Consider the following 12414-nt stretch of genomic DNA (forward strand, 5'->3'; position numbering starts at 1 on the left):
CTAGGGTCTGGCTCTAGCGAGGCGTCACAGCTCCCTCTAGCGCCGACATCTTGACAGGGCACGACAGGGATCGACGGTCCTTTTCCATCCGCTCTCACGGGCAAGGGACGCGAGGCACTGCTCGTAGCTCTGAACTCTCTCTCACTGCCGTTACTGCTTACTGCTGCCGTTGCTTGCTTCACTCTTGGCTTTCCTTACACTTTGCTTTGTACACTCTTTCTGCTTTGCGCGTATACCCACTTGTCATTTTTCTTTCTGAAGCCGAATAACCCCGAATACGACCAACGGCGATCTTTACGATACAGCAGATCTTACTCAGATCCCAGTGAGAGAGAGGGGAACACGAGGAAGACATGCGCTGAGCTCTCGGACCCGAGATCGACCCCCATTACCACGTGTACCCATCACACGTGCTACCACAATCGCTACCACACCTTCGCTACACGTTACACCCGTCACTCGCTATGGCATCCACAGTACCGAACGTGCTGCTCCGGCGGGACCTGAGCATAGAGCAGAAGTTCGAGCAGTTGATGACAGAAAATGCCCTGGGCGCTTCGGTACATGCAGCCCCCATCTTTCGCATGCGACTCTAACACCCCCAGGTATCCCAAGACTCCGTCCTCGTCGCTATCGGCACATCCTTCGGCATCACCGCCGCCATTTTCATACTTTTCCTCCTACTACGTCCTTTTAATACCATCGTTTACGCGCCCCGTCTCCGCCACACCGACGAGAAACACCGACCGCCGCCTCTCGACAAATCGCTGTTTGCGTGGTACAAGCCCGTGTTCAAGACAAACGAACCCGAATATGTTGAGAAGATTGGACTGGATGCGACCCTCTTCCTGCGTTTTGCGCGCATGTGCAGGAACATGTTTGTCGTACTCGCCATCGTTGGCTGTGGCATTATCGTTCCTGTCAACGTCATCAAGTCGGTGGAATTCCAGAAGAATTTCGATGGAGACATGAGCGGCAAGATTATCTTCCTGATGACACCTAGAGATCTATTTGGTCAGGTTTTCTGGGCTTTCGTCGTGCTGGCATACCTCATCGACATCATCGTTTGCGGCTTCTTGTGGTGGATGTACCGCGCTGTACACCGGATGAGACGTCAGTACCTCGAACACCCAGACTACCAGAACAGTCTGCACGCGCGGACGTTGATGGTTACGGATATCGACCGCAGCTTTCGCAGTGATCAGGGCATCGTCGAGGTTACGGATAGCTTGAAGACTACGCCAGAGGTGCCCCGCGCATCCATCGGACGCAACGTGAAGGATATCCCAGATCTCATCGAGGCACACGAAGAGGCCGTCATTGAGCTGGAGAAGATATTGGCAAAATACCTGAAGAACCCGAACAAGCTACCCGCCGAGCGACCGCTATGTACTCCCTCGAAGAAAGACCCAGAGTTCACCGACAAGGCGCAAAAGGTGGATGCAATCGACTACCTCACAGCGCGCATTCAGCGATTGGAGAGCAAGATTAAGGAGGTGCGGGAGACAATCGACAAGCGCGACGCTCTATCGTACGGATTCGCCAGCTACGAGAGTATCGACTCTGCGCACATGGTCGCCTTCGCAGCCCGCAGCAAGCACGTCAAAGGCACCACCGTCCGACTCGCACCCAAGCCAAAGGACATCATCTGGAAAAACCTTACCCTCGACCCAAAGACGCGACGATGGAGGAGGACTGTGAACAACTTCTGGATCACGCTGCTCACACTTCTATACTTCATCCCTAACGCCCTGATTGCCGTCTTCCTGTCCAAACTCTCTAACCTGGGTTTTGTATGGCCTACCTTCCAGACCGAACTAGCCGCACACGCCGATTTCTGGGCCGTCGTTCAAGGTCTCGCTGCTCCGGCACTCACCTCGCTCTTCTACTACTTTCTCCCCATCATCTTTCGCCGCTTGTCCATCAAGGCCGGAGACACAACCAAGACATCTCGAGAGCGCCATGTCACAGCCCAATTATACGCCTTCTTTGTCTTCAACAATCTCTTCGTCTTCTCGCTCTTCAGCGCCGTCTTTGGTATGATTGTCATGATTGTCAATCTCGCAACCCAGGAACACGTTCCGTTCATGGATATCCTACGCCAAATCAAGTTCTTCGACACGACCATGCGTACCCTATGCGAAGTCTCGCCCTTTTGGGTCACATGGCTCGTCCAGCGTAACCTGGGCGCTGCTATCGATCTTGCCCAGGCGGTCAACCTCGCGTGGGGAAGTTTCTCGCGCAAGTTCTTGAACCCGACGCCCAGGGAGCTGATTAGTCGGACTGCGCCGCCGCCGTTTGACTATGCGAGTTACTACAATTACTTTTTGTTTTACTCGACGGTTGCGCTGTGTTTCGCGCCGCTGCAGCCGATTACGCTGGTTATTGTGGCTATTTACTTTACGCTCGATAGCTGGATGAAGAAGTATCTTCTGATGTGAGTCTCAGCCCCAACGTACTCATGTGCCTTAACTAATGGCTTTTTAGGTACGTCTTCTGCACCAAGAACGAATCTGGTGGCGCCTTCTGGCGTGTGCTCTTCAACCGTATGCTCGTTGGCACCTTCTTCTCCAACTGCATCGTCGCGCTGCTGGTCGTAGCCCGCGGTTACGAACACAAATGGACCATGCTGGCCGCCATGGCCCCTCTCCCTCTCGGCCTAATCGCCTTCAAATTCTACTGCAAGAACGCCTTCGACCACTCGCTCAAGTACTACACGCAAGGCACACGCGCCAAGGGCACCGAAGCCCCAACCCCAATCGACAAGGAATCGCGTCGTAGGGATCGCGTCGCCGTACGATTCGGGTAAGTCATCTACACTTTGCAACGACAAAAGAACGATTTACTGATATGTTATAACAGCCACCCAGCCCTCTACCAAAAACTCACCGTCCCCATGGTGCACGAAAAATCCAAACACCTCCTCGCAGAAGTCTACCGCGGCCGCCTCGACGGCGACATCGGCGACACCGCCGCCTTCTCCGACGTCTACACTATGAAACGCATGTCCAAAGAACACCCTGGCAAAACCGCCGCCTCAGCCAACATCTCAAGTGGAGGAGGGGGCGGAACCGGCCCCTTTGAATTCGTGTCGGAATCGAATATGGATTACGAGAACTACAAGAATAGACCCGAGTTCAGCGATGAACACGGCGGGGAGGGCAGTTTGTATGGCGGGAGTACGGTCGGACGGCCTGATACACCGGGGAGTCATTGGGGCCGCGATAATAACTCGACGAGCAACAGTGATCGGGGGAGGAGTACAAGTCGCGATTCGGAACGTACTATGCGCGACGATCCGGGCGTGTTGTATCCTGCTGGCTACCATCAAACACCCAGTGCGTTGCGCGAGTATAGTCCTAGTCCTAGTCTTGATCTGAGGGGCGTGGATAGTAGGGGAGAGTCACCTTATGAGATTGGAGGCGATCAGGGGAGGTTGGTTAGTGGGGCTGCGCCGATGGGCGTGGGGAGTGGGTTGGGTGGGCAGCAGCAGTATACGCCGTATAGTCCTAGTAGGGATGGGGCGAGGGATTACTTTGCTAGGTAGTAAGAGGCGGATGACGAATTTCTTTGTGTTCATATAGCGGCATCTAGATGGGCGTCGCATTATTTCTTGAGGTTTAGATACCAGAATCATCATTCGCTTGCTTGATGATCATTGATCACCTAGCGTATCCTGTCACAGCATTAAGTACGAGTGCTATGCAAACGGATTCGTGATGTATGTAGTGTTGTTTATTGCAACCGACAGCTATGTTATCCTTCTATCTCCTGAATTCACACTAGACCGCCACGAACCTATCCCCAACGGAGATATGGCTCGGCATCATGTCCTTCAGTTCGTCCACATCACTTACCTTCAGCGGATTAACCCCCCAAACCGCCAAATCCGCCACAAACCCCGGTAACAGCCGTCCCCTCTCCCCCTCCTCCCTCAGCAGTTCCGCCGCCTTCGTCGTATGCAACGCAACCGCTTCCTCCACACTAATCGCATGCTCAACCCCCCTCACCCCAATCACCGTCTCTCTTGACGCCATCCCCCAAACCGACCGCATAGCCGCAAACTTACCAACAGGATAATCGCTCCCGCCCGCTATCAGCGCACCAGCATCCAGCCATGTCCGTGCGGGGAAAGTGCGAGATACGCGCTCCGTGCCCCAGTATACCTCCTGGACCCCCGCTGCGTTATGCAGAAGCGGGTGTTGGATCGTCGTCGCAATCCCGAGTTCCACGGCTCGGATCTGTTCGCTGGGGGACACTAGGCCTCCGTGTTCCATAACCAGAGTCCCAGGCTGTAAGTACGGAAACCGATGCATGAGTTCCTCGTATACATCCAGTACCAACCCCACAGCACGGTCGCCATAAGCATGCGTCCCTATCTTCCAGCCTCGACGTACGACTGCGGTCATGGCTTCCACCAGAGCGGGTTTCTCCCACGTGAGCATACCGTGGTAGGAGGGTAGGCCGCAGCAATTACAATCTGCGTCTTTTTCGCGGCCGGGCGGGGTGGACACGTAGGGAGAGGATACGGCGCCTGCTTCCATGCCGCCGTCGACCATGAATTTGACGCCCCAGACGGAGAGGTAGGGGGCGGTTTCGAGGTGGCGGTATGATTCCATTTTGGAGAGGAGGGATTCGACTTGTGAGGCGGTGGTCATGCCTACGGCGGGTATCAGGGCGTGGACTCGCACGGCAAGTTTTCCGGCGGAGTGCGTGGCGATGAGGGCGTCTAGGTCCGGGAGGGGGACGTAGCAGTCGCGGACGCTGGATGTGCCTGTTGCGGCGTATGCGGCGGATGCGGCTTCTAGACCGGAGACTCGTTCTGTGAGGGTCACTGAGGGCTTCAGCTTCAACGCGGGCACTGTGGCTGAATCTTGGAGTAGGCCGGAGAGACTGCCGTCTGCTTCTTTTCCGATGAGGCCGCCGGGTGGTGATCGGGTGTCGGATGTTATGTTCAACAGGTTTGTGACGAAGGAGTTGACAACGACGTTATGCCCACCGCGCATCACCATGATGGGATGTTTAGTGGATACTGCATCGAGTTCCTTCAACGTAGGCAGTCTCTGCTCCTTGATATTATACTCCAACCAATCCGTCGCCGTACAAATCCACTCCCCCTCTTTCGTCTCACTTGCCCGCTTCTTCAATCTTGCGAACAGTTCGTCTAGGCTCTTGACGTCGTGCACTGGGACGTCGAAGTAGGTCAATCCAGCGAGAATCAAGTGTGTATGCGTATCTGTGAATGCGGGGAGGACGGTGGAGTCTGGTACGTCGATGATTTGGGTTTCGCTGCCGATGAAGTCGTCTAAGCCGGATGAATTCTCGGAGAGTGCGATGATGCGTCCGGAGAGGAGGGCTATGGAGCGCTGTGGTGGCATGCCGGGTTGGAGTGTTTCGATTGTGCCGGCGCGGATGAGGGTGTCTGCTTGGGGGTGGGAGGTTGGTGAAGCCATGATGGGCGAAATGTGCTGTGCTGTTCTAGAAGTGGTGATGATGGTTTGAAGTTATGGCAGAGAAGCAGTCGTTTTGATCATGTAGAAGTGCAAGGCTCTTAAGCATTTGCTCGTTCTACTTGTACTCAATTGTTCGGCCGAACGTCCGTCGCGGATGTCAATGCCCCTCGAGATTCGTTACAGTTCATCCATGACTTTATGCGGACGCGTGACAGCGTGTTCATATAGCGCCGCATCTCCAGATTGTGGCTGGACCGACATCGTGAACAAGTCTGTGGCGATCGATGGTCGGCGTGGATGTCCTAGCTAGAGGTCGGTGGTCGCGTGCTTAGTAGGCCGAAAACGGCGTTCGGGTTTAGAACGCGCCGCATGTCACTACGGCTAAATGTCGATGTTAAACTCTATGGCTGTGAAGTCAGTACGACGAAGGTTGTACGAAGCGCAAACGAAACCGTGCGAACTCAATTTGAGACATCGCACATCATTTCTCCGCAGATTGTGCGTGCACGCCCGACGAAGCAAGGACAGCTGATAGCTCGATGGTTGATTGATGACGTTAATAAAAGGAGCGTGGACAGTCTTGATTTGGTTACCATTGTTCTCGCCGTTCTTTAGCATATACAATCAACCATCACCCAGTAATGCGTAAGCATTTCCCTCCTGCGGCTTCGCCTGCATTCTCTGGACAAACTTCTTCTTCTTCCTCTCTGCTTCCCTCATTTGCTTCTTCCTCTGCTTATTCGATATCTGTTCGCTTGGTATTCCCACACCAGCAGACGTATATATCTCTTCAATCAGTTCCTTCAGCACGTCGTGTTCGGCTAAGATTCGCTTTGCCTGTCCCGGTACACCCATCACGTCCGGTATTGAGGGGAAGTCGGACATGTGACCGGCGATGATGTGCACTGTCCTGCGCAGCCTGGCGTTTTCGTTTTCTTGTGGGTCCCTGGGGTCTATTGTTTGGTCAGGATCCATCATTGCCCTCGCGACTTTGACCATTTGGAGTAACATGCGAAGAGAGTAGAGAGCAGCATGCAGTCTAGCCGTGAGGTGCACAAAAGCCCAACTGTTATCGAACTCGCAATTCAGTACGCGCTGAACCAAGGGTATGGGAGGCGGCGTGTTGAGTTCGGTAAGCACTAGACTGAGACCAAAGAGCGACCATAGGAGCTGTGAGCTGACGGACTTCTCCTCACCCCATGATCTCAGGCTGCGCATCTGTGACTCCAGGTCATCGACTGGGCTCTGGTCAAAATGCCGAGGGTATATGGGAACTTCCTGGATTGACACTCCTTGCGCTTTTCTTCTGTACTCTTGTACTACCGTATGCTCTATTGTCGCACGTAGCTTGTAAACCAGTCTACGGATATCACACCCTATGTTCCATGCTGATGCCTGGGATGGCTCTTCAATAAGTAAAGGCAAGTACACGTGCGGGTTTTCGTTGTTGGTGAAGGTTTGGTGCACATATTCAGATAGCCGGACGTCGATCTGGGGCGGATTTACCAAGTCTGGTTCCTCAAGGTAAGCCGGCATTGTAATCTTCGCGACATAGCGGCTAGCGAAGTCAATGTACTGGCGAGACTTCTGGTCTACATCCTCAGCTTGGTGAGCTAGCAGCTTTGCACTATCCTGTGGGTTCTCGACAAGCGTGTATGCGAACGTCACTAGACTCGTCACTTGTAACTGCTTTCGGATCTCGGCTGGTGAGTACGCCTTGAAACCAGTAGAGATGTCTGCATCGTGGAAAAATACGATGAGCGTATCTTCGGAATAGTCGTATAGAATAAGATCGGTGTCGCTCGTGAAGATGATGGATCGTACATGTTTTTTCGCGTGGGATGCGCACCAGTCGTCTGCTTCCCCCGGTACTGTATGGGTACATGTAGCAAAAGGTGAATCGGTCTCTACTAGCGCTTCTTGCAGTGCGGGCGCAAGGAACGCGTATGAGATGGAGCCTAGGTATGTGGGAACAGGACAGGAAACGGTAGCATAGTTGTTGCGGAACTGCTGCACTCGTCTGTTGTTCGCCTCGGTCCTGGATATCCTCTCGGCTCGCTTTGACGTAGGCAAGGCTCCATCGAAGTAGATGGCAGACCTGAGAACGTGCGATCAGCAGTGGACGGCATAAGCTCACATCAGCATTCGCATAACGTGCATAGAACGGTCACGGTCAAGTGCAATCAAGCAACTTTCCCATCTCGACTCCGCGATAAGTGAAGTTTTCGCGACCCCTGCAGCAATGGCGGTGAAGTGAAGAACATATGTGCGCACCTTATTGGCTTGCCGTGGTGGTTCCGTGTCCGGGCGCTGAAAAGCAACTGTACTTTACTCACACCTTGATTTTGCTCTTCCACTCCAACGAGTGCAGCCAGCGGAGTGCTTCAGCGACGATGTCTGCATAAGACGGGATTCGGGTGGCATTAGCGGCTGAAGCGAGGGCCAATTTGTGAGCGTAGTAGGCGAGCGCAGGGCCGTCTATCACGGCGGAGTAGCCGTCTAGCTGCTCGGAGGAAAGCCGCGTCGCATAGGGTTCGAGACGTCTCGCAAGGCCCTGGACGCCCATTTTGAGCAGGTGGTTGAGGGTGTTGGGAAGGAAGGTGTGTTCTAGTCGAGACGGAAGGAACGATGGTATTCACACGGCCAGGGTACCCCCGCAAAGGGTCTGGGGCGAAGCGAGGCGGGGAGTGGTCAGTCAGGAGTGTTGTGCAGTGTCTCGGCCTCAGATGCAGGGCTAGTGCATGGGCGCAGCGAGTGTTGGGACATTGACGAGAAAAAGTCGTCGGTGATAGCCAGCGTGGCGTTGGTCTTTCCGCTGATGAGCTAGCGCCGGCGTCATCCCGCGTGGTGGGGGAAGCTGGGCCCCTCACCAGCTCAAAAGTTGCCAGCTGCTACATCGCCCGACTCTCCAATTGCTTCATCTTTCTCTCACAAAGCTCGAAGAACATACACAGTCAATATGAGCGTCCGAACAGTTGAATTGAAGCCTTTCCAGGACCAGAAGCCCGGAACGTAAGTTCAACAACCCTGCAACAGCTGAGAGGGCTGATGAAGCTATGGCGTTGATGGATGATAGCTGACATTCTTCACTACAGTTCTGGTCTCCGCAAGAAGGTCAAGGTTTTCCAGCAGGAGCACTACTCAGAGTCCTTCGTTGCTAGCATCCTACAATCTATCCCAGAAGGCGTTGAGGGCGCATTCCTCGTCGTCGGTGGTGATGGCCGCTACTGGAACCCCGAGGTCACCCAGACCATTGCCAAGATGAGCGCTGCCTATGGCGTCAAGAAGCTTCTCATCGGCCAGAACGGCATCATGAGCACCCCCGCCGCCAGTCACATCATCCGGATACGCAAGGCGACGGGTGGTATCCTCCTGACTGCTAGCCACAACCCCGGTGGTAAGTCCTCCACTACGCATACACTCCTCACATCTGACACATCCAGGACCCGACGAGGACTTTGGTATGAAGTACAACCTCGCCAACGGTGCCCCGGCTCCCGAGAGCGTCACCAACAAGATCTACGAAACCTCCAAGACCCTCAGCTCGTACAAGATCGCCGACATCCCCGACATCGACCTCAGCACCATCGGTACACAAAAGTACGGAAGCCTCGAGGTTGAGATCGTCCACTCCACCGAGGACTACCTCAAGATGCTCAAGGACATCTTCGACTTTGACCTCATTAAGTCGTTCCTCAAGGAGCACTCCGACTTCAAGGTCCTCTTCGATGGCCTGAGCGGTGTCACTGGCTCATACGGTGTCGACATCTTCGAGAAGGAGCTTGGCATCCCCAACAGCACACAGAACTGCGTCCCCAAGCCCGACTTCGGCGGCCACCACCCCGACCCCAACCTTGTCTACGCCAAGTCGCTGGTCGACGCCGTTGACAAGAACGGAATCCAGTTCGGTGCTGCCAGCGACGGTGACGGTGACCGAAACATGATCTACGGCGCAAACTCTTTCGTCTCGCCCGGTGACAGCTTAGCCATCATCGCACACCACGCCGAGCTCATCCCATACTTCAAGAAGCAGGGCATCTACGGCCTTGCCCGTAGTATGCCTACCTCTGGCGCCATTGACCTTGTCGCCAAGAAGAAGGGCGTCGAGTGCTACGAGGTGCCCACTGGCTGGAAGTTCTTCTGCGGGTTGTTCGACTCTGACAAGATGAACATCTGTGGTGAGGAGAGTTTCGGAACCGGCAGCAACCACATCCGTGAGAAGGACGGTCTGTGGGCTGTTGTCGCGTGGTTGAACATCTTGGCTGGTGTTGGACAGCAGACTGGAACCACACCCAGCATTGCGTCGATCCAGAAGGACTTCTGGACGACCTACGGCCGCACATTCTTCACCCGCTACGACTACGAGGGCTGCGAGACCGAGGGTGCCAACAAGGTCACCGCCCACATGAAGGAGCTCATTACCACCAAGAAGGACGAGTTCATCGGCTCCACCGTCGCTGGTCGCAAGGTCCTCGAGGCAGATGACTTCTCCTACACCGACCTTGACGGCAGCGTCAGCAAGAACCAGGGTATCTTTGTCAAGTTCGACGACGGTAGCCGCATCGTTGTCCGTCTGTCCGGCACAGGCAGCAGCGGCGCCACGATCCGTCTCTACATCGAGAAGCACACCAGCGACGAGTCGACATACGACATGGACGCGCAGGACTACCTCAAGGACAACGTCAAGCTCGCCACGGACCTCCTCAAGCTCCAGGAGTACGTTGGCCGCACCGAGCCCGATGTCAAGACCTAAGCGCGTCGTTGGAACGGGGAACGCGTAGATGTAATAGCATGATTAGACGAATGTACACGAGATATCACAATAGTAACATAGCACCAATAAATGGAATAGCATGGCTGACTGGCCCGTGGCGATAATGTTGTTCGTCATGACCTCGTTGTGTTTGGGCGGGTGTGTGGCTTAGCTCCGACGTCATTGCCCAATCTAAACATGCTCCGTCCGCAGCGTCTCCATAACAGCCCTCCGTCCCCACTGCGAAGGTCCCTAGTCCTCGACAACCCCCGCCTTTCACAGATCCCTACACGCGCGTCTACACCTGTCGACGCTTTCTTGTCACTTCTCTCACACCTTCAACTTATACCTAGCACACGTGCATCGCAATCATGGCCGAGAAAGAAGGATCGGCGGTGCCACCCCAGGCCAGAGGCTCATGGACGAGCTTCCTCAAGGTATGGAATTATCCCAGCATCCTCACGTGTCTAGAGATATTCGCGCACAGCGAGTAGGCTCGTACCTTCAGGAAATATGGTAATTCGACTCGAACATGGCATTTGACTAACACACGACAGTCCATCGCGTCCTTCAACGGCGACTTGTCCACGATGACGGCGCCTGCCTTTATCCTCTCCACAAAGTCGCTCACCGAGTTCTCGTATGTCCCGCCGTATCTACCGCCCAGGAAAACAGACTAACCCCAATAGCTCATACTGGACCGAACACCCCTCCGTCTTCGTCGCACCGGCCGCCGAGAAGGACCCTGCCAAGCGGGCCATGCTGGTGCTGAAGTGGTTCCTGAGCACACTGAAGCAGCAGTACGCCAGTCGGTCGGAAAAGCTGGGTAGCGAAAAGAAGCCGCTGAACCCCTTCCTGGGCGAGCTCTTCCTGGGCAAGTGGGAGGACCAGGCAGGCACAACACAGCTCGTCAGCGAGCAAGTCAGGTACGCGCACACACGCGTTTGCGATGGCTCAGCCTGTCGTGAGCATGCCACGCGTATAGGACGGGAGAGCTAATGCAATGCGCGCAGTCATCATCCACCCGTCACGGCTTACTCCATCTGGAACGACCAACACGGCGTCCGGCTGGAGGGCTACAACGCGCAGAAAGCGTCCTTCAAGACCACCATCAATGTGAAGGTAATTACCCTTAATACATTTCAACTACACCACTAACATTCACAGCAAATCGGACATGCCATGCTCCACCTCGACAACTACAACGAAAGCTACCTCATCACCCTCCCCGCCCTCCACATCGAAGGCCTCATCACAGGCTCCCCCTACGTGGAGCTCAACAGCAGCACCTACATCCAATCCTCCACCGGCTACACCGCGCGCATCGACTACAGCGGCAAGGGCTGGGTCTCCGGAAAGAAGAACTCGTTCACCGCCGTGCTATACCCCGAGGGCAAGGAGAAGGAAGCCATCTACAAGGCCGACGGCCAGTGGACCGACTCGTTCCAGATCAAGGATGCCAAGACCAAGGCCGTCGTGGACACATTCGACCACAAGTCCACAAAGACAACGCCCCTCACCGTCGCCGCCATCGAGCAACAAGACGACTTCGAGACACGGCGTGCGTGGAAGAAGGTGTCGGATGCGATTAACAGTGGCAACATGGACCTGACAAGCGCGGAGAAGACCATTATCGAGACCCGCCAGCGCGAGATGCGACAACAGGAGAAAGAGGCTGGGAAGGAGTGGGAGCGAAAGTTCTTCTCAAGAGCACCAAAGTACCCGTTGTTCGAGCAGCTGGCCAAGAAGATTGGCGAGGGTATCAACGATGGGCAGACGAATGGTGTGTGGAACTTTGATAAGCAGAAGGCGGATGCGGCGAAGAGCCCGTTTCACCCGGATGTTGTGCCGCCGATTTATGAGAGGAAGTGAGTGGATGCGGCCGAGTTTGTTTGTCGCACATGTGCGTGTCTCGCTCGGTCATCGAGACTAAGTACAACACGCTTTCCGGGAGGTTGAAGTTCTTTCGAAAGCCAGTCTAGGCTCAGACGAACTTGCGGTACACGGGATCGATGAACTCGTGTGGAGTCATGCTGTTTAAGCAATGACGGGTTCGTTGTAACGGCCTGGCGAGGATCTCTTTCATTGCTACAAGTAGTCTAGTATACCGATGAACGAAAAGACTTGATTTTCGAATTGTTGCAGTCTGACTCTAGTTTACACGTCTTCTGCTTTGGTGATGATACAGGTACTCTTACAAATGCACTC

The 12414-nt window shown here is 54.7% G+C and overlaps 5 protein-coding genes across 5 annotated transcripts; 3 read left to right on the forward strand and 2 right to left on the reverse strand.

The window, feature by feature from the left end:
- Positions 1–464: 464 nt before the first annotated feature.
- J4E93_001011 (uncharacterized protein) lies at positions 465–3547 on the forward strand (the record flags this gene model as incomplete). The annotated part of the gene is made up of 4 exons (XM_049338967.1): positions 465–560; positions 606–2437; positions 2488–2805; positions 2863–3547. The coding sequence occupies 4 exons, from the start codon at positions 465–467 to the stop codon at positions 3545–3547; spliced, it is 2931 nt and encodes a 976-aa protein (XP_049204852.1).
- Positions 3548–3782: 235 nt separating this feature from the next.
- On the reverse strand, positions 3783–5453 carry J4E93_001012 (uncharacterized protein; the record flags this gene model as incomplete). Its single annotated transcript, XM_049338968.1, has 1 exon — positions 3783–5453. The coding sequence occupies one exon, from the start codon at positions 5451–5453 to the stop codon at positions 3783–3785; it is 1671 nt and encodes a 556-aa protein (XP_049204853.1).
- A 624-nt stretch (positions 5454–6077) lies between these two features.
- Positions 6078–8019, reverse strand: J4E93_001013 (uncharacterized protein; the record flags this gene model as incomplete). Its single annotated transcript, XM_049338969.1, has 2 exons — positions 6078–7551; positions 7790–8019. 2 exons carry the CDS (start codon positions 8017–8019, stop codon positions 6078–6080), a joined length of 1704 nt encoding a protein of 567 aa, XP_049204854.1.
- Positions 8020–8412: 393 nt separating this feature from the next.
- On the forward strand, positions 8413–10206 carry J4E93_001014 (uncharacterized protein; the record flags this gene model as incomplete). The annotated part of the gene is made up of 3 exons (XM_049338970.1): positions 8413–8465; positions 8549–8850; positions 8897–10206. The coding sequence occupies 3 exons, from the start codon at positions 8413–8415 to the stop codon at positions 10204–10206; spliced, it is 1665 nt and encodes a 554-aa protein (XP_049204855.1).
- Positions 10207–10577: 371 nt separating this feature from the next.
- On the forward strand, positions 10578–12078 carry J4E93_001015 (uncharacterized protein; the record flags this gene model as incomplete). Its single annotated transcript, XM_049338971.1, has 5 exons — positions 10578–10643; positions 10764–10846; positions 10896–11132; positions 11220–11328; positions 11374–12078. 5 exons carry the CDS (start codon positions 10578–10580, stop codon positions 12076–12078), a joined length of 1200 nt encoding a protein of 399 aa, XP_049204856.1.
- Between the last annotated feature and the right edge of the window lie 336 nt (positions 12079–12414).

This window comes from Alternaria ventricosa, assembly GCF_023758065.1.
Source record: "Alternaria ventricosa strain BMP 2768 chromosome Unknown scaffold_1, whole genome shotgun sequence".
Lineage (NCBI taxonomy): Eukaryota > Fungi > Ascomycota > Dothideomycetes > Pleosporales > Pleosporaceae > Alternaria > Alternaria ventricosa.